The following is a 23,137-nucleotide window of genomic DNA, read 5'->3' on the forward strand; positions in this document are numbered from 1 at the left end:
TCACCTGGGTTTCCCAGTTAAACTCATGAGACTCATTTTCAACATCCTATCCTGCCAACCCTGATTGGGTAACCCCGACTGGGTAACCAAGAAGATGATGTTACATGTCTCAAGATTTCCTTGTTGGCTGGGCGCGGTGGCTCAAGCCTGTAATCCCAGCACTTTGGGAGGCCGAGGCGGGCGAATCACAAGGTCAGGAGATGGAGACCATCCTGGCTAACATGGTGAAACTCCATCTCTACTAAACATACAAAAAATTAGCTGGATGTGGTGGTGGGCACCTGTAGTCCCAGCTACTTGGGAGGCTGAGGCAGGAGAATGGCGTGAACCCAGGAGGCGGAGCTTGCAGTGAGCTGAGATTGCACCACTGCACTCCAGCCTGGGCAACACAGCAAGACTCCATCTCAAAAAAAAAAAAAAAGACTTCCTTGTCAAGCATATTTAGGTATTTGGCTTCAACGAGACAATAATTTGAATGCCATATGTCTCATGGACTTCATGAATAATTCTAGATGTCTGATTACCAGGATTTGTGGAAGAATTACCAGGGCCTGAAGGGCAATCTACCCATATAGGGCAGATAACAGCTTCCTTATTCCTCAACTTCCACCATTCCTTAACCTATTATAATCTGGTCTCTTCCTTAACTACTCAATTGAAACTGTTCTGACAATGATCACTGATGAGTTCTATTATCACCACATTGAGAGAACATCTTCAGTCCATATTCTGACTCTGAAGTATTTGCCACTCTAACTTCATCTCTGACATGCTTTTCTCCACTGATTTGGGTAGCAGCACTTTTGCTAGGTTCTCTCCTGTATCTTTGACTTTTCCAACCTTTAACCCATGTGTTGCTCACTTTTCTGCTACTGACTCTTAGACATTTACCTTTTCCAGAGTTCTGTTTCTATCCTAAGGCTCTTACTCTTCATTATGCTTTCTGGATGATCTTACAAATGTATTATCTATCACTTATATGCTGATCAGTCTCAAATGTTAGTCCTTATTTTCCTCCTGCCAAACCTCAAATTCACATCTAAATGTCTACTTGGTTTCTCTTCTTGGATGTTCCATCATACGTATTTCAGCCCCCAAACATCTCAAATTAAACAATCTCCTGCCTCATCTACTTTGTTTCTCTTTCTATTTTTGAATATCAGTTAATGGTACCACTATCCGCAAACCTCACTAAGCCCAAATCCAAGAACTCCATCTAAACTTCTTTCCCTTATGTCCACTATCAATTATGTAGACCTGCTATTTTAAGTTGCTAAATATTTCTTTAACCTTGTTTGTCCTCTCTAGCCCTATGAAACCTTCCCTAGTAGTACAGTTACATATAAAATATCATCTGGAACACTGTAACTGCCTCTTATTGCTTTCTGCCACTAGCCTTATCTCCCTCAAACTCATTTCTTCTTTATTCTTTAGTTTAGTACCTAAATGGTAATCAGATCCTGTTACCACCACTTAAAATAACTGTCTAATGATTCCCCATCTACAAAAAGGACTCCAAGCTTTGTTACTGAGTCTGGCTTCCACTACAGTTTCATCTTCTGTAACTTTATTTGGTACGTCATATAACTTGCATGCACTTCTATCATTGCACTTAATACCTGTTTATATGTCTGTCTCACCCCAGACTATGAGATCTTTGAGATGTTAACTCTCATCTGCCTCCTGAGCACCCTGACATAATGTCTAGGCCCACAGGCAGTTCAGGTGTTGTTGAATGACCAGGTGATAGGTGTATTGATTATCCTACATATTACTGTGCTCAGACTCACATAATCTTTAATTTGGTAGTAAGAATACTAAATAGCAAATATGCCAGCACCCGAAGCAGGACTTAAATACATTGATGTTTATAACTGAAATTTACAGCAATATTTACAAGGATATTACTAAAAAAGATGGTACCTTAAGTTTCTTCATGATTCTGTGGAATTCCATGGAACATCTCTGGTTTGCAGTAAAAAGTTTTTCAATGTGTTTGGTTTGTAAATAGGGAAGTGAGAGGTTTGCTTTAACTCTCATTGAAAGCTCTTTTTGGATTTCAATTTCCTTCTCTAAGTCAAGAGACAATCTATTCAAGCACTCATAATGATCATCCATCTCTGAGTATCTCTTCAAAAGCTCCTAAAGGAAATGAGAATTCACTCAATTTATAACAATTCATTCTAATATAACAATAAGTAGTTACAACTCTAGAATTGTAACAAAACTCACACTTTAACATTTTCTGTAGGACAGAAATAAAGATCTTTGTATTTAAAAACAAAAGGAAACTCTTGTTGTCATTTTGGATTACAGAAATAATAGATAATTATTATGGCGATTTAAAAAATTTAAGTAAATATAACAAAGAAAGCCAAGACCAACCATTCTTAACATTTTGATGCATTTTCTTTTAGTTTTTTGAATATCCATGATTTGAATCAACATTGACAAAGTCTGATGAGAAATTTGAGTAAATTCAATTAAGTATGTATTGTAGTTCATGGTTGAGTGCTGGTTTATGTTTACAATAGGCAGTTGGAGTTAGCAGATAAAACAAGTGATTAAGAATCAAACTATACAAAAAACTAGCCGGGCGCAGTGGCGGGCGCCTGTAGTCCCAGCTACTCGGAGGCTGAGGCGGGAGAATGGCGGGAACCCGGGAGGCGGAGCTTGCAGTGAGCCGAGATCGCGCCACTGCACTCCAGCCTGGGCGACACAGCGAGACTCCGTCTCAAAAAAAAAAAAAAAAAAAAAAAAAAGAATCAAACTAACTATTTGTCAGCTTGGTATAGATACTTCACACAATCCTACTCTCTGCCTAGAGTCTGTTTTCTATCCCTTTATCAGATGTAGAGTTCAGGTTCCAGCTGTGCCACTTCTTGACTGGGGAAGTCACTGAGCCATTTTCACAACAGGAAGACCACAATAATTACCACAAAGTTTTCTGGGGTCAAGTAAAATATATGATCTATACCTATATATCTATATAATCTATAAAACAGACACAGTCATTTAGCTGAAGGAGACAAAATTATATTTATAAAAGTGTTTCTATACCCAAGTTTTGAAATAAGTCAGATACAAGTCTGACTTAGTTTAAAATTGAGATTCTACCAATTTACTAGCTGTGTAACCTTGGGCAACTGCTAAACTTCCTTTCTGAGCCGCAGTTTCCTTGTGTATGAATGGAGCAATAAAGCCTATATCATGAGGTAAAACACCCAGTATGGTACGCAGCATACAGTAGACATGCGATAAACCTGGGCCCATAGACTCAAGTGACTTGAGGCTATGCAGGTGACACACTGGTCAGAACACAGGTAGAGAAACATGTAAAATTCAAGTTGCTGTAATCATGTAGTGGGTAACATGTTTAGTTCAGGGTGCTAAACAATAAAACAAGGGCGTTCTCACAAGAATGAGCCCTTTATTCTTAATAATTTAAGAAAAGCTAGATGTTAATCAATCTGGAGTGTTGGAGAGGGGATTCCTGTTTTTGGTTTTAGGATGAATCAGTTATGGTATATAGCAGCATATTGAACACTGACTTATGTCAGGAATGTGCTAAACGATACAGTCATAAACAAAACAAAAATGTCCTTAGAGATCTTGCATTCCAACAGGTGTGACCGCAAATCCTGTTGGCTTTCCCTTCAAAGTATATTCAGAATCTCAAGACTTCTCACTACCTCTATTGCTCCCTCTCTGGGACAGGCCAGGATGATCTCTGCCTGGGTGACTGAAATTAGTCTTTATAATGGTCTTCCTGCTTCCACTCTATTTTCAATATAACAATTAAGAGTCATCCCTTTAAAATGTAAGTCAGATTATGTTTCTCTTGCAGTAAAAATTCACCAATGGATCTCCATCTCACTTAATAAAACTCAAAGTCTTTTTTCGTGTCCCACAGCTTGCCTCTTCCCTGATAACTCTCTGAACTCATTTGTTAGCAGCTTGCCCCTTTTCGATGTTCCTTGAACCACCACGGAGTCTTCTGCCTCAGGAACTTTGTACTCGCTGTTCCCTTTGCCTATAAGGGTCTTTTCAGACATCTGTACGGCCTGACCCTTTACCTCCTTCAGGTATTTGCTCAAGTATTACTTTTCTGGTGAGGACTTAAATTCACAAGGTCCCATTGTTGTTTGTGTATGTGTGCATTACACATACATACCTATACTAGGTTACAATGTTTAGAAAAATACTGAGCACTATCGATTCATTCCAGAGGTTCCTTCAATTCCACTTTAGGTTTCAGTAAGCCTTTGGAAGGGAACCAATAATGATTTGTAGTTTTAACAGGAGGTACTTACTTTTATTCTAGAGCACTTTTCTCTCAGGCTTTCTGTAAGGTGCTGCTGTCCATCACTTAGTAACCTTTTTTCAGGTTTTATTTGGTGGTTCTGTTGGTCCTGCTTTGGTAAAAAGAAAAAAAAATAAACAGGGCTTTTGTCATGACTACATTTACATATAATGTCTAACTGGACACTTAAATTACACATTTTAATAATGGAATTAAGTATTACACTTGTAACTCAAAGCAATGTTAAAATGATTAGAAAATAAATAACAGTACCAGTAAGTTTTATAGGGAGTGACTTCAACTCATTGGGAAAAAAGTAGAAAAACCATATAATTTTTGGAGATAGGATTTGTTTTCACAGCTACAAATTAGGTTTTAGGGCCAGGCATGGTAGCTCACGCCCGTAATCCTAGCACTCTGGGAGGCCGAGGCAGGAGGATCACTTGAGTTCAGGAGCCCAAAACCAGCCTGGGATACATAGTGAGATCCTGTCTCTATAAAAATAAATACATAAATAAATAAATGAACAAATAACCAGGAAAACAAACAAATTAGATTTTAATTTCTGATTCCTACCCTTCCAAATCTCTGCATTATTCACTTGTAGTTTTAAGAGGGGCACTTACTTTTATCCTAAAGTACCTTATTGCCACCAACCAAATATACTTAAAATCACCTGTACTGTCTATTGTGTTTCATATATTCTTCCCAGCCCCTTGGAAAAGTTCATATTCTGTGTACATTTTGCATTTCTGATTAACAAGTATAAAGTGAAACAAAAACATTTTCTCCCACTTATTTATCTTGTTCACTAGAAGAATATTTGTTGAATCAATTAAATCTCTTTATAAACTTAGTTAAGGCCCATATAAAGAAATGAGAATAAAAAAATATTTTTACAGATTTTAATCAACTTATTTGTCTGAACTTTGTTACTTTTAAAAAGAGGATTTGGCCGGGCGCGGTGGCTCAAGCCTGTAATCCCAGCACTTTGGGAGGCCGAGACGGGCGGATCACGAGGTCAGGAGATCCAGACCATCCTGGCTAACCCGGCGAAACCCCGTCTCTACTAAAAAATACAAAAAACTAGCCGGGCGAGGGGGCGGGCGCCTGTAGTCCCAGCTACTCGGGAGGCTGAGGCAGGAGAATGGCGTAAACCCGGGAGGCGGAGCTTGTAGTGAGCTGAGATCCGGCCACTGCACTCCAGCCCGGGAGACAGAGCGAGACTCCGTCTCAAAAAAAAAAAAAAAAAAAAAAAAAGGATTTAATTAGATATTTTAAGATATATGATTCTGAATATCTATAAATAGTCATACCAGAACAACTTAATTTTTATATTTATCTTGCCTTTTTTTCCTTTTAACTTCACCAATAAGAGCCCAACTCTAGAACTCCAGCATGTATAGGTAGAGAAATGGGAATATTTGCTCTCTTACAAATCTAATCCTTCAAATATTTCTCCATTTAGAATAATGCTAACTCTTGATTTAAAAAAAACTTTAAAATGTTATATTAAGGGAAATAGTCTGCTTTAACACACTTTATAAAAATAAAGAATTAAATATTATTTTCTGAAAATATTTTTGCTTCTTTTAAAACTGTTTTCTATTGTGTGAAAATTATAGTAACCATTTCCCACTATCCTTTACTGTTCATAGAAATTTCCAGAAAAAGAAATAAAAACATTGTAATTCTTTTCAAAAAAGCTTAATTCTTATTAATAGTTACTACACAGGGTAAGATTCTGAACTCACTCTAGCTATCATTTCCCTTAAGGTTGCTACGAATTGGTCCCTTTCCATTTTGAGAGATTCTTTTATCCTCCTTAGCTCATCTCTTTCTTTAGCTACAATTCTAATTTCTTCAAGGCTTTCATGAAGTTTCTTAGTCAACTGGAAGTTATCCATTCTCACATTTTGCATAGATAAGTTTTGGGCCTCAAATTGCTTCTTCAACTGTTCCATCTCATTAATTTTTTTATGACTCATATTGACATCTTCTTTCATTCTAAGCAGATGAAGTTCTTTTTTCCGAAGTTCTTGGATCTTGAGATAATTGTAAAACAAGTTAGAATGTAAGCAATTTCTTCAAGGAAGGAAAAATAGTGTCTACTTGTGTTTTATATGCACATGTATATCTACATATCTGTATCTATATCTTTTTAATTCCACGAATAATACGGACAAAGTTACTTCCAAAAGAAGAACAAAACAACACATACCTTTTTCTGTAATTCATCTTTTGATTTATCTAAATCCTTTTGAATGTTTGAAATTTGAGTTGTCTTTTCTAAAATTTTTTCTCTAAGTTTATCAATAGTTTCCTTGTGTTCTTTTGATAGCATATGAGCAGTTTTTAGTTCCTGTTGTATTTCCAGATCCTTTATTGTTGGAAGAAATCAAGAAATGTAATGACATAAAAGTAATTACCTTTACTTAATAATTAATAAGTTTAAACAAAATCTTAAAAACTATATACTCACAGTTAAAAACAAGCATTATACAACCTCCCAAATTAGAACAGTAAAGTAAAATTTCCTGCTGGTAGCCTCCTCCATAGCCTTCTCCTTTCACACCACTTGGACATCTTTCTAAATCATTATCACATAAAGAGTACACCATTCTTATGCTTAGTTTTCCATTCTTATGCTTAGTTATCCATTATACAGATAGTGCCTTATTGGTGGACAGTTAGATTACTTCTAGGTTTTGGTCACCACACACAATGCTGCAGTGAAGACTGTATTTTTGCCCAAATATGTGAATATAATGGTAGGGTAAAGAGAGAACACAACTCACTCTAGCTTTGGTTTCTTGTAGGCTTTCCATGAGTTGGTCTCTCTCCAGTTTGAGTGTTTCCTCTACTCTTCTTAGATTATCTCTTTCTTTCATTACAGATTTCATTTCTTCAAGGTTTTCATGAAGTTTCTGAGCCAAATTTAAGTTCTCCGTTTCTATTTTACTCAGAGTTAAGCTTTGGTCTTTTATTTGTTTCTTTAGTTGCTCCATTTCGGACACTTTTTTCTGTGTCTCATTGACATCTTTTTTTAACTTAAAAAGTTGATGTTCATTTGCCTTAAGTTCTTGGATCTTAAGATAATCATAAAATAATATGTTAGGTGGCTTTTTAGGGACAGATAAATAATAGTTTCTAAATTGATTAAGACAACTGTCTACTCCTGTAACTCTCACTGATATCTTGCACAATTCCACATAGAATTTTACTTTCTTTTGAGGTATAACATATATAAAGCATGCTAATCTTCAATGTGTAACTTAATTTATTCTTGACACAGGAATAAATCTATGAAACTACAACCCAGATTAAAACAGAGAATATTTCCAGCACTTCATAAAGTTTCTGCGTGCCCCTTCCTAGAGACAGCCACTATTCTGACCTTTATCATCCTGGTTCACTTTTGCCTGCTTTTGAACTTATATATCAAAATGTATGTATCCATTTTCCTGCTGATGAACATTTGAGTTTTCAGATTTTTGCTAGTTTGAATAAGGCTGCTATAAACATTCTTGTGTCTTTTTATAGAAGTATGTATGTACTCTTTTCTCTGAGGTACATACCCAACAAGTGGAAATGTGGGCCTCAGGCAGGCTACGTCCAGCATTAGTAAATACTGCCAATGTGTCTTCCAATGTGGTTGAACGATTTTATATCCCCAACAATTTTAGGCACAGATAAATCAGATATCCAATCAAACAATCCCCCCACAAAAATACCTTTTCTTGTAATTTAGCATTTGAATTTTCTAAATCTTTTTGTATATTTGCTATTTTATCTGTCTTCTCAGAAACAATTCCTCTGAGTTTGTCAATAGTTTCCTGGTGCTCTTTCAGATGCATGTGAGCAATTCTTAGTTCTTCTTGTTTTTTCAGATCCTTTATCATTAGAAAAATTTTAAAAACAGTGACATATCTTAATATTAGTTTTTAAAAAATAAAGTGATATATTTTCTTAGTAAAAATAATAACAGTGTTACTCTATATCTTTGCTATTAAGTTACAGGTTTTCTCCTCCTCGTCCTCATCTCTTTACACTCTACTTCTGCTTTTCAGAGGCAAACACATTACACATATATTACTTTTTTTAAGTGTTGCATAGTATTTTGACATACTGTTTATATTTACTGTTTCCTTCCGAGGAACATTTAAGATTGTTTCACATTTTTAATTTTAAAATCACTATAATAAATAACCTGTGGTATATGTATATGTTGTGTTTGTATATACACACACACAGTCCTTTAACAGTACATATGTAGGCTAAAGTCCATAAAGAAAATGCTAATTGCAGACTTGAACATTTTCAAGAGCAGTACCAAATTAAAAGGCTGTATCATTTCATTCTTGCCAACAGTCATACTTGGTTCAAAGAAGGGCTCATTGCTGTGAGACAATACATTGAATTGCTAGAGAGAGGAATGAGCTTATTTTAGCTTCTGTTTCTCTAAGACCTTCCCTAACTTGGTCTCGCTCAATTTTAAAGGTTTCCTCTACTCTTCTTAGGCCATCGTTTTCCTTAGTAACAGATCTTACATCCTTAAGGTTTTCATGAAGCTTCTGAGTCGATCTTAATTTCTCCATTTCTACACTTTCCAGAGTTACATTCCAGGCCTCTAGTTGCTTCTTTAACTGACCCGTTTGATACATAATTTCCCTAAGATCATTTTTTACTTTAAGAAGTTGAGGCCGGGCCTGGTGCCTCATGCCTGTAATCCCAGCACTTTGGGAGGCCGAAGCGGGTGGATCATGAGGTCAGGAGATCGAGACCATCCTGGCCAACACGGTGAAATCCTGTCTCTACTAAAAATACAAAAATTAGCTGGGTTTGATGACATACATCTGTAATCCTAGCTAATTGGGAGGCTGAGGCAGGAGAATCGCTTGAACCCGAGATCATGCTCCTGCACTCCAGGCAACACAGAGAGACTGTCTCAAAAAACAAACAAACAAAAAGTTCTTTCTTCTGAAGTTCTTGGATCTTGAGATAATCACACAATAAGTCAGTATATCAGTAGACACAAAAAGATCAATGACAGTTTCTAAATTGAGTAGCCCAAGTAAGTCTTCACTTGCCTTCAATTTTAGGGTACTTCATATCTTGTTTCATGATACACAAAAAGATTTGATTCAGACTCTCAGTAACTGAGAGTTTAAAAAAAATATTTAAAAAAATACCTGTGCTTTTAAGGCAGCATTTGAGTTTTCTAAGTCCTTTTGCATATTTGATATTTCATTTGTTTTCTCTGAAACAATCCCTCTGAGTTCATCAATAGTTTCTTGGTGCTCCTTCAGATGCATGTGAACAATTTTTAGCTCCTCCTGTTTTTCTAGGTCCTTTATTAATAGAAAAATAAAAATAATACATTGAGAGTAATACCATTCACACGGTATAGAAAGGTATAAGGCAGGAGGTAAAAAATCTTCCACCCTCTTCTGAGGCCTCCTAGTTCTCACCCTCTAAGCTACTTTTAGATGTCAATACATTCTAGATACATTACTCCTGAACTTACCCTGTTCCCTAACAGGACACTTCACACTTCAAATCAGCACTACGGCTCTACCACATTTTTTATTTGTGGCATAGTATTCCATGATGTGAATGTGCTACACTTATTTAACCAGTCCCCTGCCAATGGATGGTTAGAATTTTCCCTGTTTTTGTGTTATTTCATTAATACAACTTGTTGCAAAGAATATCCTACAAATATCTTTATATAGTTGTGCAAATGTGTGGAGGATAGTCACAATTTGACTTGTGGATCAACGAATAAACCTTTTGAAAAAATTGGAAGGTATTACCAAATACACTACCACCAACTTTCCTCAATATTGGACCAATTTTATACTCCCACCAACCCTATGGCAGATTTTTCTCTTAGGATACAATGCCATAGTTACTAGAGGTATAGAGAGATGGTAACTCACTCTAGTTACAGTTTCTCTAAGGTTTTCCTTGAGCTGGTCTCTCTCTACTTTGAGCGTCTCCTCCACACTTCTAAGGTCATCTCTTTCTTTTGTTACAGATCTCATTTCTTCAAGGTTTTCATGTAGTATCCGAGTCAACCTTATATTCTCCATTTCTATGTTTTCCAGGTTTAACTTCTGGGTCTCAAATTGCTCCTTCAAGTGTTCTATTTCACACATTTTTTCCTGAGTCTCATTGACAGCTGTCATCTTAAGAAACTGATATTCTTTTTCTTGAGATTCTTGCATCTGAGAAAATTATAAAGTCAGTTACAACATAGGCAGAATATTTTTAGGAAAAGGAATTGTTCCTAAAATAAGGCAATCATTTTTACATTGTAATCTAAAGTATATACTGCTTTCTTTCATAAGGGATATGAGTAACAATAATTAGATGTCATTTTCCAATTTAACAAAACAAGTCCCACTTCTTCCTATAATTCACCATCAGAATTTCCTAAATCCCGATGAATATTTGCTACTTGAGCTGTCTTCTCTGAAATATTGTCTACTAACAGTTTATTGGTACTAAGTTGAATATAAGCAGTTTTTGATTCCTCTTTTATTTCCAGTCCCTTTATGATTAGAGGAAAATCAATAAAACATCACAAGAACACCATCATTATCACCTTAACACTATTTCTGTATCCAAAAAAAGTAAGATGGAAACTTACTTTAGCTATAATTTCTTTAGTGTTTTCTTGCAGTTGGTCTCTCTCTATCTGAAGGGCCTCCTGTACTCTTTTCATTTCCTCTTTTTCCTTAATCATAATTTGTATTTCTTCTTGACTTTCTTGAAGTCTGCTAGTCAACTCGAGCATCTTACTTTCTATACTTTGTAGTGCTGGATCCTTGGCTTTGAGATGTTCCTTGAATTGTTTCAGTTCATTCACTTTTTCCTGAGTCTCACTAATTCGTTTTATATTAAGTTGTTCCTCTTTCTTATAAATCTCCTGGATCTTAAACATAATTATAAAATAAGTTAATAGTAAAAAAAAAAAAAAATGTAAACACACACACGGGGGAAAAGGTTGTCTTCCAAAACAATTAAGTATGCTAAACAGCCGTCTTCATAATCCAGTTAGCTACTCCACCCCCACCCATTTTCCTCCCACTGTTTCTTCATCCCCAATTTACCTTGTTCTGTAATTTATCATTGATTGCTTCTAATTCTTTTTGAATGGTTGATATTTCAGTTTCCTTCTCTGAAATATTCACTCTTAACTCATCAATAGTTTCCTTTTGTTCTTTCAGGCAACAATGAACAACTTTAAGTTCCTCTTCAGTTTCCAGGTGCTTTATTATTAGAGGAAATTCCAATAAATTTACAGAAACATTATAACTATGACGCTGTAATTAACTCCCTTTTCCAAATATTTAGGGTTTATAAAAATATTTGGTTACAAAATATTTTTAAAAAACATGGTGAAAAGATGAAACCTACTTTAGCTGCAATTTCTTTTATATTTTCTTTGAGCTGGTCACTTTCAGACTGAAGAACTTCTTGCAGCCTCTGTAGGTCATCTTTCTCCTTAGCTACAGATTTCATTTCATCATGACTTTCTTGAAGTCTTTTGGAAAATCTGAGCATTTCTATTTCTATCCTTAGCAGTGCTGAATCTTTGGGTTTGAATTGCTCCATCTCACTCACAATTTTAGTAGTCTCATTGTCTTTTTCTTTCATATTTAAGGACTGTTCTTGTTTGCTTTGAGACTCTTGGATCTTAAGAGAATCATAAAACAGTATAGTTGATATCCAGAGATATTGTGCTTTAGGGGAAAATAAAGCAGGATGCTTTCTAAAACAATTAAGGCAGGATTCAGTGCCTCATTTACAGAGCAATCTCTCCATTCTCCCACTCTTCCATTACTCAGGCATGTAACACCTTTTAAAAATTGAGGTCTCACTGTGTTGTCAGCATCTTATTTGAGGCTGGAGATAAAATGATGAGACTTATAGGATCTCTCTCTTTTTGACACTTACACTTTAAGGACAAAGACAGATATGATGTCGAATCTTACCAAACAGAGATGCTGGCTTCTCCTAGGGCCCAAGTGTCAAATATAATCTATTGTGAATGATTAGAAAGGGTTTCCTAGAGGAGAGAAAGCCTTAACTGAGATCTGAAGGATGAGAGCATTAGTTAGGCTAAAAGGAGTATGGAAGTACTGCAGGTAGAGAGACCTGAGAATCTGAAAGCCATGAGCTGAGGAAGAGCAATATATGAGTGTGGTTGGAGAACAAAGAATAGGAAGAAGAGTAAATTGAAATAAGACTGGTAAGATCTGCACCTTGGGCCTCATAGGCCACATAGAGAATCCTGGTCTTTATTTAAAAAGTAGCAATAAGATATTAAAATAATGTAAGAAAGGATCATTTAGGCCCAGTGTAGAAACTGGATTAGAGAAGTGTAAGAATGAGTATGGGAAGACAAGTTAGGAGGCTACTGCAGATACCCAGGGAAAGAAATGATGTTCAGTTGGATTAGGGTGGTGGCACTGTGGAGAGAAAAGCAGGATGATTTTTAAAACACACACTAAAATCAACAAGATTTGGAAACTGGATTATAAAATAAGCAGAGAGGAGGGGATATTAATAGGGATAGCTCCCAGATTTGACTAAAACAATGAGAAAAGACAGTAGTGCCTTATGAAACATTAAAGGAACAGGTTTAAAGAAGAAAATAAAACAATCTCATATTTGGTTTCACCCTTTCTTGTAATTTAGAATTATTTTTTCTAAATTTTTTTTTTAATATTTAAGAAAACAGTTCTTTTCTCTGAAACATCTCTGTTTCAATAGGTTCTTGGTATTTATAAGCAATTCTTAATTGTTCTGTTCTACTCATTTCATGTTTAAGAGACATTAAAAAACTGGTAACACAATTATAAAACATTATAACTATAACACAAAACAAACCTTGATTCTTATAAGACACTTATTAAAATGAGAGGAAAATACGAAACTTACTTTAGCCAAAGTTTCTCTAATGTGTTCTTTCAGCTGGTCATGTTTAACTTCAAGGGCTTCTTTTATCATTTTAAGGTTGTCTCTTTCCTTGGTTAGAGATTTTATCTCTTTCTGACTTTCTTGAAATTTTTCATTCAACTTGAGCCTTTCCATTTCTATGCTTGCCAGTGTTGTTGAGTCCTTGATTGCAGACTGTTCTTTTAACAACTCCAGTTCATTCACTGTTTCCTGAGTCTCACTAACTTCTTTCACATTAGGAAGTAACTCCCGTTCCTCATTAAGCACTGGGATCTTAGGACATTCATAAAATACCAAGGTTACTATCTGCAGATTATTATCATATATATATATACATTTTTTTTTTGAGATGGCGTCTCACTCTGTTGCCCAGGTTGGAGTGCAGTGGTGCGATCTCAGCTCACTGCAACCTCCGCCTCCTGGGTTCAAGAAATTCTCCTGTCTCCGTCTCCTGAGTAGCTGGGATTACAGGTGTGTGCTACCATGCCTGGCTAATTTTTGCATTTTTAGTAGAGACGGGTTTTCACCACGTTGGCCAGGCTGGTCTCAAACTCCTGACTTCAGGTGATCTGCCTGTCTTGGCCTCCCAAAGTGCTGGGATTACAGGTGTGAGCCACCACATCCGGCTGGCTATTATAAATGTTTAAAAGGAAAAGATCAGGAAACTTTTCATGGCAAGGAAAGTCATTTTAAACCCTAAGGTCTACCTTGGATCACAAACTCCTCATTATTCATTTTCCCTGAATTCCTGCTAAAGCTATTCATGACTTTTCTGTTAGTCATATTCTGTCATAATTTTCCTTCTTTCTAGCTCAGACCCAAAGTGAACCAATCCTTATACTTTACTAGCAGTCTGTTGCATACTTATTTCTCCACTAGTTTCCAAATGCTATAAGAGAAAAACCATAGTTGAGCAAACTATATCCCAATAAGTGTATGATTTCCATTTTCAGATGGGCTCCAATGCTATGTCTTAATTTTTCTATGTGTATAGATTGATTTCTCTTTCCATGATAAATTAGTGGTACCATGTAATTTTGCATATTTCTGCATTTACCATATTGGAATTAAGGGATTTTTTTCTAGCTTATAATGGGGGGAAAGAACAATGTCTTATTTATATCCACAGCCTCAATGTCTGGCATGGAGTAGACTTTTCATATAGGTTGGCCCAGTTATCCCAATGTTTCACTTTCTCCATAGCATTTACCACTATTTGATGTTTTCTTGTTCATTTGAGTGCTTATTTATCAGCTTTCTTTCACTACAAATGGATCATAGGGGTTTTGTCCACCTTGTTCTCATTGTATTTCTGTAACCCAGGAGTATGCCTGCCACATTAGACGCTCAGCAAATACCCAGGCAATTAACAAACCACATCCTAGCCACTTCTTATTACTTATTTTTCCCTCAAAGCAGAAAGGAAGGAAGAAGTGACAAAGGATGAAAGGAATAAAAGACATACCTCTTCTTGTAATTTGGTATAGGATTTTTCTAAGTCCTGAATATTTATTATTTGAGCTGTCTTCTCAGATACACTTCTTCTTAGTTCATCAATAGTTTCTTGGTGTTCTTTTAGGTGAATGTGAGCAATTTTTAGTTCTTCTTTTGTTTGTAGGCCCTTGCCAAGTGAAATTTAAAAAATATTGTAACATTATTCCAACATTGCTCTCCTCTTTCCAAGTGGCTCAGATTTTAAAAGAAACACTTAATAGATGAAGGAAAAGGGTATAACTTACTGTAGCTTCAATTTCTCTTATATATCCTCTAAGTTGGTCTCTCTCTGTTTCAAATGACTCCTGTAATTCCTTTAGAACTTTTCTTTCTTTGGTTATAGATTTCATTTCCTCATAATTTTCATTAAGTTTCTGAACCAACTCAAGTCTCTCTGTTTCCCTATGTTCCAATGTCAATTCTTTGTTCTTTAATTCATTCTTTAAATTCTCCATTTCATTAATCTTTTTCTGCATCTCACTCATCTCTTCTTGTACATTAAGAAGTTGTTGCTGTTTTTCTTGGAGTTGCTGGCTCTTAAAATGCACAATTTTTATAATTACCATTTTATCTATATTCTCAAAATTCTTACATAAAATCATTAACAGCCCTGCCTCCTATCACCATATAAATAGACAAGTAGCATTAAAAGTAAACAACACTCACAGGCATAAATGTCTGTAGTGGATTGAGTATTGTCCCACCCAAAATTCATGTCTGCTAGGAACCTCAGAATGTGAACTTATTTGGAAACAGAGTCTTTGCAAATGCAATTGGATTAGGCTTGAGATATGATCCTACTGGTGTAGGTCTTCATTCCAAAGAGTGTATTTATAAGAGACATAAAAGCACATAGATAGGCACAGAGAAGGAGGTCATGTGAAACAGTTACAAGCCAAGGAATGTGAAGGGTAGCTGGGAGACACTGGAAGCTAGGAAGAAGCAAGGAATGATTCTTCCTGAGAGCCTTCAGAGGGAATATGGTATTGGTGACACTTCAAATTTGGACTTCTAGGACTCAGAACTGTGACAGAATATGTCTGTATTGTAAGCCATCAAGTTTACAGCAATTTGCTATGGCAGCCCTAGGAAATTGATATAGGCTGATTAAGCAGATAAAATAAACTGATTAAAGAGATAAGGGGAAGATGAGATAAAGTAAAAAAGCAAAGACACTAATTAAATATACAAATACAGCTACCAAATAACTGTAATTCCTCATCCTCTTAAAAACTTTTGGAGAATTTATTTTCACTTCCAATGAGATGCTTATGGGTGGCTCCCCAAAATACTGAGACATTAACCTTCACAGGCTGATTTTACCTTTTTTATAGGAGTATGACATAGACATAAGGTTTTAGTAAATTTAGTTAGCTGAGATAGTGAAAGGGATCAGAATTAAAAGAAAACACACATTAAGAAAAAAACAGGCTGGGCATGATGGTTCACACCTGTAATCCTAGCACTTTGGGAGGCTGAGGCAGGAGAACTGCTTGAGCCTAGGAGTTCGAGACCAGCCTGGGCAACATAGTGAGACCTCGTTTCTACCAAAAATACAAAAATTAGCTGGGTGTTGTGGCACAGCTAATTTAGTCCCAGCTACTTGGGAGGCTGAAGTAGGAGGACTGCCTGAACCCAGGGGGGTTGAGGCTACAGTGAGCTGTGATCATGCCACTGCACTCCAGCCTGGCTGACAGAGTGAGACCCTGTTTCCAAAAAAAAAAAAAAAAGGAAAGAAAAAGGAAAAAATATTCCACAGAATAATAATAGAACCACAGTATATTATCTATTATGCAAGTGGCACTGCCCTTACCTTGTGTAGAAAGATTTCTATGGGTGCATTTTAGAATCTCTTGGGAACTACAGCTGTTACAGGGGTCTTAGCTCTTACACAAATATCCCAATAACACCTAACTTTTATATAAGAAATGATTTGGGAAACTGCAAACATCTAAGAGATGGTAACAGTGATAAATCTTACATTTCAGAGAATGGCTAATGAGCTCTGCAAGGAAAGAATCTTTGTTTTGTTGACTAATATATCTCAAGTGCCCAGAACAGTGCCTGGCCCATGACAGTGCTCAGTAAATATTTGATGAATGAATACATCATATGATTTGTTTAAATGATACAAAGCCCTCTCTCACCTAAAGACTCTAGAATAATATAATCCTCATAAGGTATGTTAGTTTAGATCTCAGTGTAAGTTGAAACTGTCCAAAATGCTAGCACTGAAATATGTTCATTTGGGAGGTATGTGCTATTTCTGGATTTAGGTCTACCGAAATAAAAATTAGCAAAAAAAAGTTTAGTTAGGAAAAATGGCCAGGGAAATAATTTTAAAAATTCACCTTTTTCTTTAGTTTTTCTTCAACTTCTGCCAGTCTGTCACAGGTCCTAGAAAGCTCTTCTTCTTTCTTTATGGTATGGTTCTTTTCTTGTGCAACTATCTCTTGTTGCTTTTTAAGTTCATCTCCAAGAATTCTTAATTCTTCCTGGTTTTCAATGGTCTAGAAAGAAAAAAAAGTTGAGATTAAAGTAAATATTAGCTAACATTTATGAAATCAGGTAAAACATCAGCATTTCCCTTGGTCTGCAAATGAAGAAATCAGGGAAAACTATATAGGAAAAGACAAATTTCAAAAAAGAGAAGTCTTTAATTTAATAGTATAAGATGCCAAGAATCTGCTTTTTATACTGTTTCTTTACTGCTCAATTTACATTCCTACCATGAGAATTAGAATTGGATTTAACATTTTATCATGAGAACTTAGCTCATTTCTGCCTTTAAGCCAAAAGAGACTTTTTCTGAGCTATCACTGAGTAATAATAAGACTATAGCTATGGTTTTTTCAAACACTGGGATGGCTTCAGTTTCAGCACTGATCACTGCCAGCAAGCTCAAAATGGTAGCCACCCTCTGCTAGTATGACTTGGGCTGATCCTAGTTATTAAGCTCACACAGTGATATTCTCAGGTATCAAGACCACAAAAACATAACAAGCCAGAGACTGAGAAGAAAATATCATTGCCTGTTAGCATGTTTATTTACATTCTGCTCTTTTGACAAAGCAGACATCCCCAAAACTTACAAAATTAAAACAATACAAATGGTCACATTCTACTATGATTCACAGTGAACTTCTCCAAGTATTTATTTCAACCGATACACATTATATCACCCCTAAACATAGAAAAACTAAAGTGTGAAAATATTGGCAGACATCAACAACAAACAATTAAAATTAAAATTTAAAAATTATGGCAGCAAAAAATAAAAGAGAAACATTTAGGAACAAATTTAATAAAACATTTAAAGACCTATACACTGAAAATCTACAACACACCTCTTTGAGAACAGATAAATTACAGGGGAAGATATACAATGGTCTATAAACACAAGAAAAAATGTTCAACATCTTTAGTCATCAGGGAAAGGCAAATTAAAATAACAATCTACACACCCATTAGAATTGCTAAAATTAAAAGCACCAATAAATATGAAGTGTTGATGAAGAAGGATGTTTGAGCCACCAGAATTCTCTTAATTTGCTAATGGGAATGTAAAATGATATAATTCCTTTGGAAATCAGTCTAGCAAATTCTCATCAGGTTAAACATATTCTTCCCTATGACACAGCAATTCCATTTAGATATTTATCTTATATAAATAAAGATATGTAAATAAAAAGAGTTGTACAAGAATGTTTATAGCAGTTTTATTCAAAATAGCCAAATACTGAATGAACATAACCCAAATTTCCATCAATAGGAAAAAGAATAAAAAAATTATGGTGTATTAATGCAATGAACTATTCCTTGGCAGTAAAAGGGAGTGTAGAAAGTCAACCATAACAGACGACACACTATATGATTCTATTTGTATAAAGCTTTAGAAGAGACAAATGATTTAAGGTGAACATATCATGACTGATAATCTGGCGGGGAGGGAGGTGATGAGCGTCTGTGACAGGGGTGTGAGGAAACTTTCTGGGGGTGATGGAACGTCTTCTATCTTGACTGGGGTGAAGAGAAAATGGGTAGAGACATTTGTTAAAAGTCGTCAGACCATACACTTCCATCAGATACATTTATTGCATATAATTTTATTTCATATAAATTATACCTCAATAAAGTTGATAAAAATCTGAAACAAAGAAGACAAAAAGGTATTGCCAAGTGTACAGTGCTAAATCCTACCATTTCAATATTTTCCTTTAGGTCAGTCTTCAATTGTTCCTTTTCTGCTATAACACTCTCTAACACTTGTTGGAGTTCATTCTTCTCTTGTATTAAAGAAAAGATCTTCCTCTGTTGCTCAGTTATCTCATTATCCTTAACATCTGCAGTTAGAGTTTGGGTATTTTTAGCTTCCAAATCCTGTTTTTTATCTATGCCAACCATCTAAAACATAAATACATTACAGAAGAATTTCTTAAGTAGTTAACAACAACTTTAAAAATGATAAAAATAGCCAACACATCTCTTATGTGCCAGATACTATTCTCATATCTTAACACATTTAATCTTGACTGTAACTTTATGAGGCAGGTATTACTGTAATCCTCATTTGACAGATGAGGAAACTGAACTCGAGAGAGGTAAAGTCACTTGCCAAGGGCACTCAGAGGTTTAGCCAGGTTTTGAATCCAAGTGGTCTGGCTCCAAGTTGGTGCTCTTATGTCTGTTCACTAATCAGAACAATATGGACAACTATAAATATTAATAATTGTCTTCATGTATGATAGGTTAACATGATTCTGCATGTTTACTTACTTCAAAATAATGACATTAATACACAAAGGATATCTGACTTTAGTTTGTACATATCTTCCATAAATATTTTCTAAGTTTCATTCTAGTAGCAGTTTGTTTATTTACTACTAAAGGAGTAAACAATCTTGAACTCTATCGCTTTATCTATATTTCCTTGTAAAAGCTGGGAATCATTCCCTGTCTCCCACTCCCTGCAAATCTTTATTCTCAGAGGCAGTCCTACTTACAAAAGGCTGGAGTTTTATTATATGTAGAGGGCTAAATAATTTTGATAGAGACCTATTTCATCAGGGCGAAATTCATCTTTTCTTAATGTATGTATATTTTATATACTGCTTAAGAAAAATACGTTACATAAATTCATTTATCCATAAATAAGTCGTGACCAAAGGTAACCTAATACATGAACTCATTGGTAAAGGGAGACAGAGACTGAAATTACTATTGCTGGTATAAATTTAGGGTATTATTATATAACATTACTCTAGTTCAGCAAACAGTCAGCTCCATATTGCCTACACAGGTATTTAAAAGTTTTTATAATAATTTATAATCACATTAGAAAACAAGAGAAAAATAAAGGATAAAAATCATCCACTGTCACCAACTTCACACAACAAACTATTAGAATTCTGGTAAATTTACTTCTGGAGCTTTTGCCATTAAAAGATTTTTTTTTTTTTTTAAACATAGCTATTATAATTAATTTATATATGTGATTCTTTTTAGTTTTTATCTTTTCCACTTAGATCATATGTATTTTCACATGCTGTTATGTAACCTACAAATAATTTTTAGTAGTTGCTTGATTCTCTAGAGTAGATATAAACCATACTTTATTTAGCAACCCCCTTATTGTTGGCAATATGCATGAGCTTCTGATAATGGTGAACACAGAGCTAACTACAAGAGAAATTAAGGTGGGGAACACATAGTCTTTTGGAACTAGTCTGTTAGATATTATAATTCAGAATCTCATATCTTTCAAATACAAAGCAGATTGAGACAAAATGTTCTGTAATGATAGTCAAGGTTTATTTCAAATCTGAACTCAGCCTAGAAGGTACTTCGACTATCACAGTAATTAATAAAATCTAATAGATCTAATTAGTAAATAAAAAATTGTTAGAACATGTGAAAAAGGAAAAAAAAAATGTCCTTTATATAAAAGTTTACTAATCATAAAATATTTTTGTTGAGATACATTGAAGATATTGCATTTCCAGAAACAGACACATCAAGTAGGATTGAAAATGAGCATTTCAAGCAGATTCATGATAGACCTGCTAGTGCAGCTCTCTGGTGCCCAGATGAACAGGGGAGCACCTGAAATTCCCCATTTCCACTCTTTTATTCCCAGGCCAGATTCCAGCATGAGCATGATACAAGACCAAATTGATCTCAGCCTTCTGTCCCAGACTTTAGGATCCCTGATGAACAGAATGGCCTCAGAAAAGCCCCAGTTACATCCTTTTATCAACGTGGATAAATGATTCCAGCATAAACTTGGAAACATAGGATCTTAGCTGTTCCCAGTGAGTATAACTCTACTCTTCCCTTCATCTTCTATTTTCTCTATAATTGCATTTTAGATTTTTTAAAAACAGTTATTAATTGTCATATATTGTCAAAAGTCTACTAAAAAAACCTTCCCATCATAAAAGTGGAAGTTATTATTTATTTCTTTTTTTTTAAGACAGGGTCTCACTCTGTTGCCCAGGCTGGAGTGCTGTGGAGTGATCTGGGCTCACTGCAGCCTCAACCTTCCTGGGTTCAGGTGATTATCCTACCTCAGACCCATGAGTGGCTGAGACTACAGGAGCGTTGCTACCATGCCTGGTTAATTTTTGTATTTTTTTTGTAGAGACGGGGTTTCACTATATTGCCCAAGCTGGTCTTGAACTCCTGGAATCAAGCAATCTGCCCACCTTGGCCTCTGAAAGTGCTAGGGTTACAGGCATGAGCCATTGGTGCTGGGGGTAAATTTCAAATTGAGGTCAAATGCCTTTGGCTTATGGTTATTCCAAATTATAAATATGCTGAGAACATAAGATACAGAACAAGTGAGAGAGAAGAACTAAAGCATAAGGAGATGGAAATAAAAAAAAAGTTCCTTTTTCCAAGGCAGCATTTTGCCCCGGAGTAAATGGGGGAAAATGCAGTTCATTTTATAGAAGTAATATATAAATGTACAGAGTTTTTTTTATATCAACTGGATCTTACTGAATTACTTTGAAATATGTATTTGCTTTTATTTAATAATGTATTCTGTTAAAAATGCATGACTGTACAAACATCAGTTGCATTTCTGTACACTAACAATGAACAATCCAAAGAAGAAATTAAGACAATTTTATGTATAATAGCATCAAAAAAGAATAAAATACTAAGAATAAACTTAACCAAGGAGGTGAAAGACTTATCTGCTGAAAACCGTAAATGTTGCTAAGAAGAAATTAAAGAAGACACAAACGGAAAGACATCCCACGTTCATGGATTAGAAGACAATATTTTTAAGACATCAATACTACTGAACAATCTACAGATTTAATGTAATCCCTATCAAAATAACAATGGCGTCTTTTGCAGAATTAGAAAAATCTATCCTAAGATTCATATAGAATCTTAAAGGACCCCAAATAGAGAAAAGAATCTTGAAAAAGAAGAATGAAGTTGAAGGTCTTATACTTCCTGATTTCAAAACTTATAAAGCCACAATAATCAAAACAGTGTGGTGCTATCATAAAGACAGACATATAAACCACTGGAACAGAATAGAAAGCCCAGAAATTAACGCTTGTGTATATGGTCCACTATCTTCAACAAGGATGCCAAGACTACTTAATGGGGACAGGATGATCTTTTCAAAAAATGGTGCTGGGAAAACAATAGCCACACACAAAAGAACGAAGTTGTGCCCTGACCTTACACTATATATACAAATAAATGCAAAATGGATTACAGGCCTAAACATAAGAGTGAAAATCACAAAACTCTTACAAAAAAACATACGGAAATAGATTCATGACACCAAAACACAGGCAACAAGAGTAAAAATAAATAAACTTGACTACATTGAAATTAAAAACTTCTGGCCGGGCGCGGTGGCTCAAGCCTGTAATCCCAGCACTTTGGGAGGCCGAGACGGGCGGATCACGAGGTCAGGAGATCGAGACCATCCTGGCTAACACGGTGAAACCCCGTCTCTACTAAAAAATACAAAAACTAGCCGGACGAGATGGCGGGCGCCTGTAGTCCCAGCTACTCGGGAGGCTGAGGCAGGAGAATGGCGTGAACCCGGGAGGCGGAGCTTGCAGTGAGCTGAGATCCGGCCACTGCACTCCAGTCCGGGCAACAGAGCGAGACTCCGTCTCAAAAAAAAAAAAAAAAAAAAAAAAAAAAAAGAAATTAAAAACTTCTGTATATCAAAGGATACAATCAACAGAGTAAAAAGACAACCTATGGAATGGGAGAAAATTTCTGCAATATTGCATGTAACTGATAAAGGGGTAATATTCAGAAGTATAAAGAACTCCTACAACCCAACAATGAAAATCAAACAACCCAATACAAAAACGGGCAAAAGACTTAAAC

At 35.5% G+C, this 23,137-nt stretch overlaps 1 protein-coding gene across 7 annotated transcripts in view; it reads right to left on the reverse strand.

Moving 5' to 3' along the window:
* CENPE (centromere protein E) overlaps window positions 1–23,137 on the reverse strand; it is an 89,437-nt gene that overhangs the window by 28,917 nt on the left and 37,383 nt on the right. For 2 of the 7 annotated variants that reach the window (XM_033214899.1, XM_033214898.1), the window contains 16 exons: window positions 18,968–19,171; window positions 17,119–17,277; window positions 15,013–15,303; window positions 14,739–14,894; window positions 13,256–13,546; window positions 11,729–12,007; window positions 11,422–11,580; window positions 10,959–11,243; window positions 10,246–10,533; window positions 9,496–9,654; window positions 8,038–8,196; window positions 7,102–7,392; window positions 6,525–6,683; window positions 6,058–6,348; window positions 4,314–4,412; window positions 1,924–2,142 (listed from right to left, as the gene is read on the reverse strand). In XM_033214899.1, coding sequence (XP_033070790.1) covers window positions 1,924–2,142; window positions 4,314–4,412; window positions 6,058–6,348; window positions 6,525–6,683; window positions 7,102–7,392; window positions 8,038–8,196; window positions 9,496–9,654; window positions 10,246–10,533; window positions 10,959–11,243; window positions 11,422–11,580; window positions 11,729–12,007; window positions 13,256–13,546; window positions 14,739–14,894; window positions 15,013–15,303; window positions 17,119–17,277; window positions 18,968–19,171 — 3,489 coding nt within the window. Of the gene's footprint in view, window positions 1–1,923; window positions 2,143–4,313; window positions 4,416–6,057; window positions 6,349–6,524; window positions 6,684–7,101; window positions 7,393–8,037; window positions 8,197–9,495; window positions 9,655–10,245; window positions 10,534–10,958; window positions 11,244–11,421; window positions 11,581–11,728; window positions 12,008–13,255; window positions 13,547–14,738; window positions 14,895–15,012; window positions 15,304–17,118; window positions 17,278–18,967; window positions 19,172–23,137 lie in introns of all 7 variants that reach the window. The other 5 variants (XM_033214902.1, XM_033214904.1, XM_033214901.1 and 2 more) reach the window with 4 other exon arrangements.

Source organism: Trachypithecus francoisi, unplaced genomic scaffold (assembly GCF_009764315.1).
Source record: "Trachypithecus francoisi isolate TF-2019V2 unplaced genomic scaffold, Tfra_2.0 Lachesis_group1, whole genome shotgun sequence".
NCBI classification, from domain to species: Eukaryota; Metazoa; Chordata; class Mammalia; order Primates; family Cercopithecidae; genus Trachypithecus; species Trachypithecus francoisi.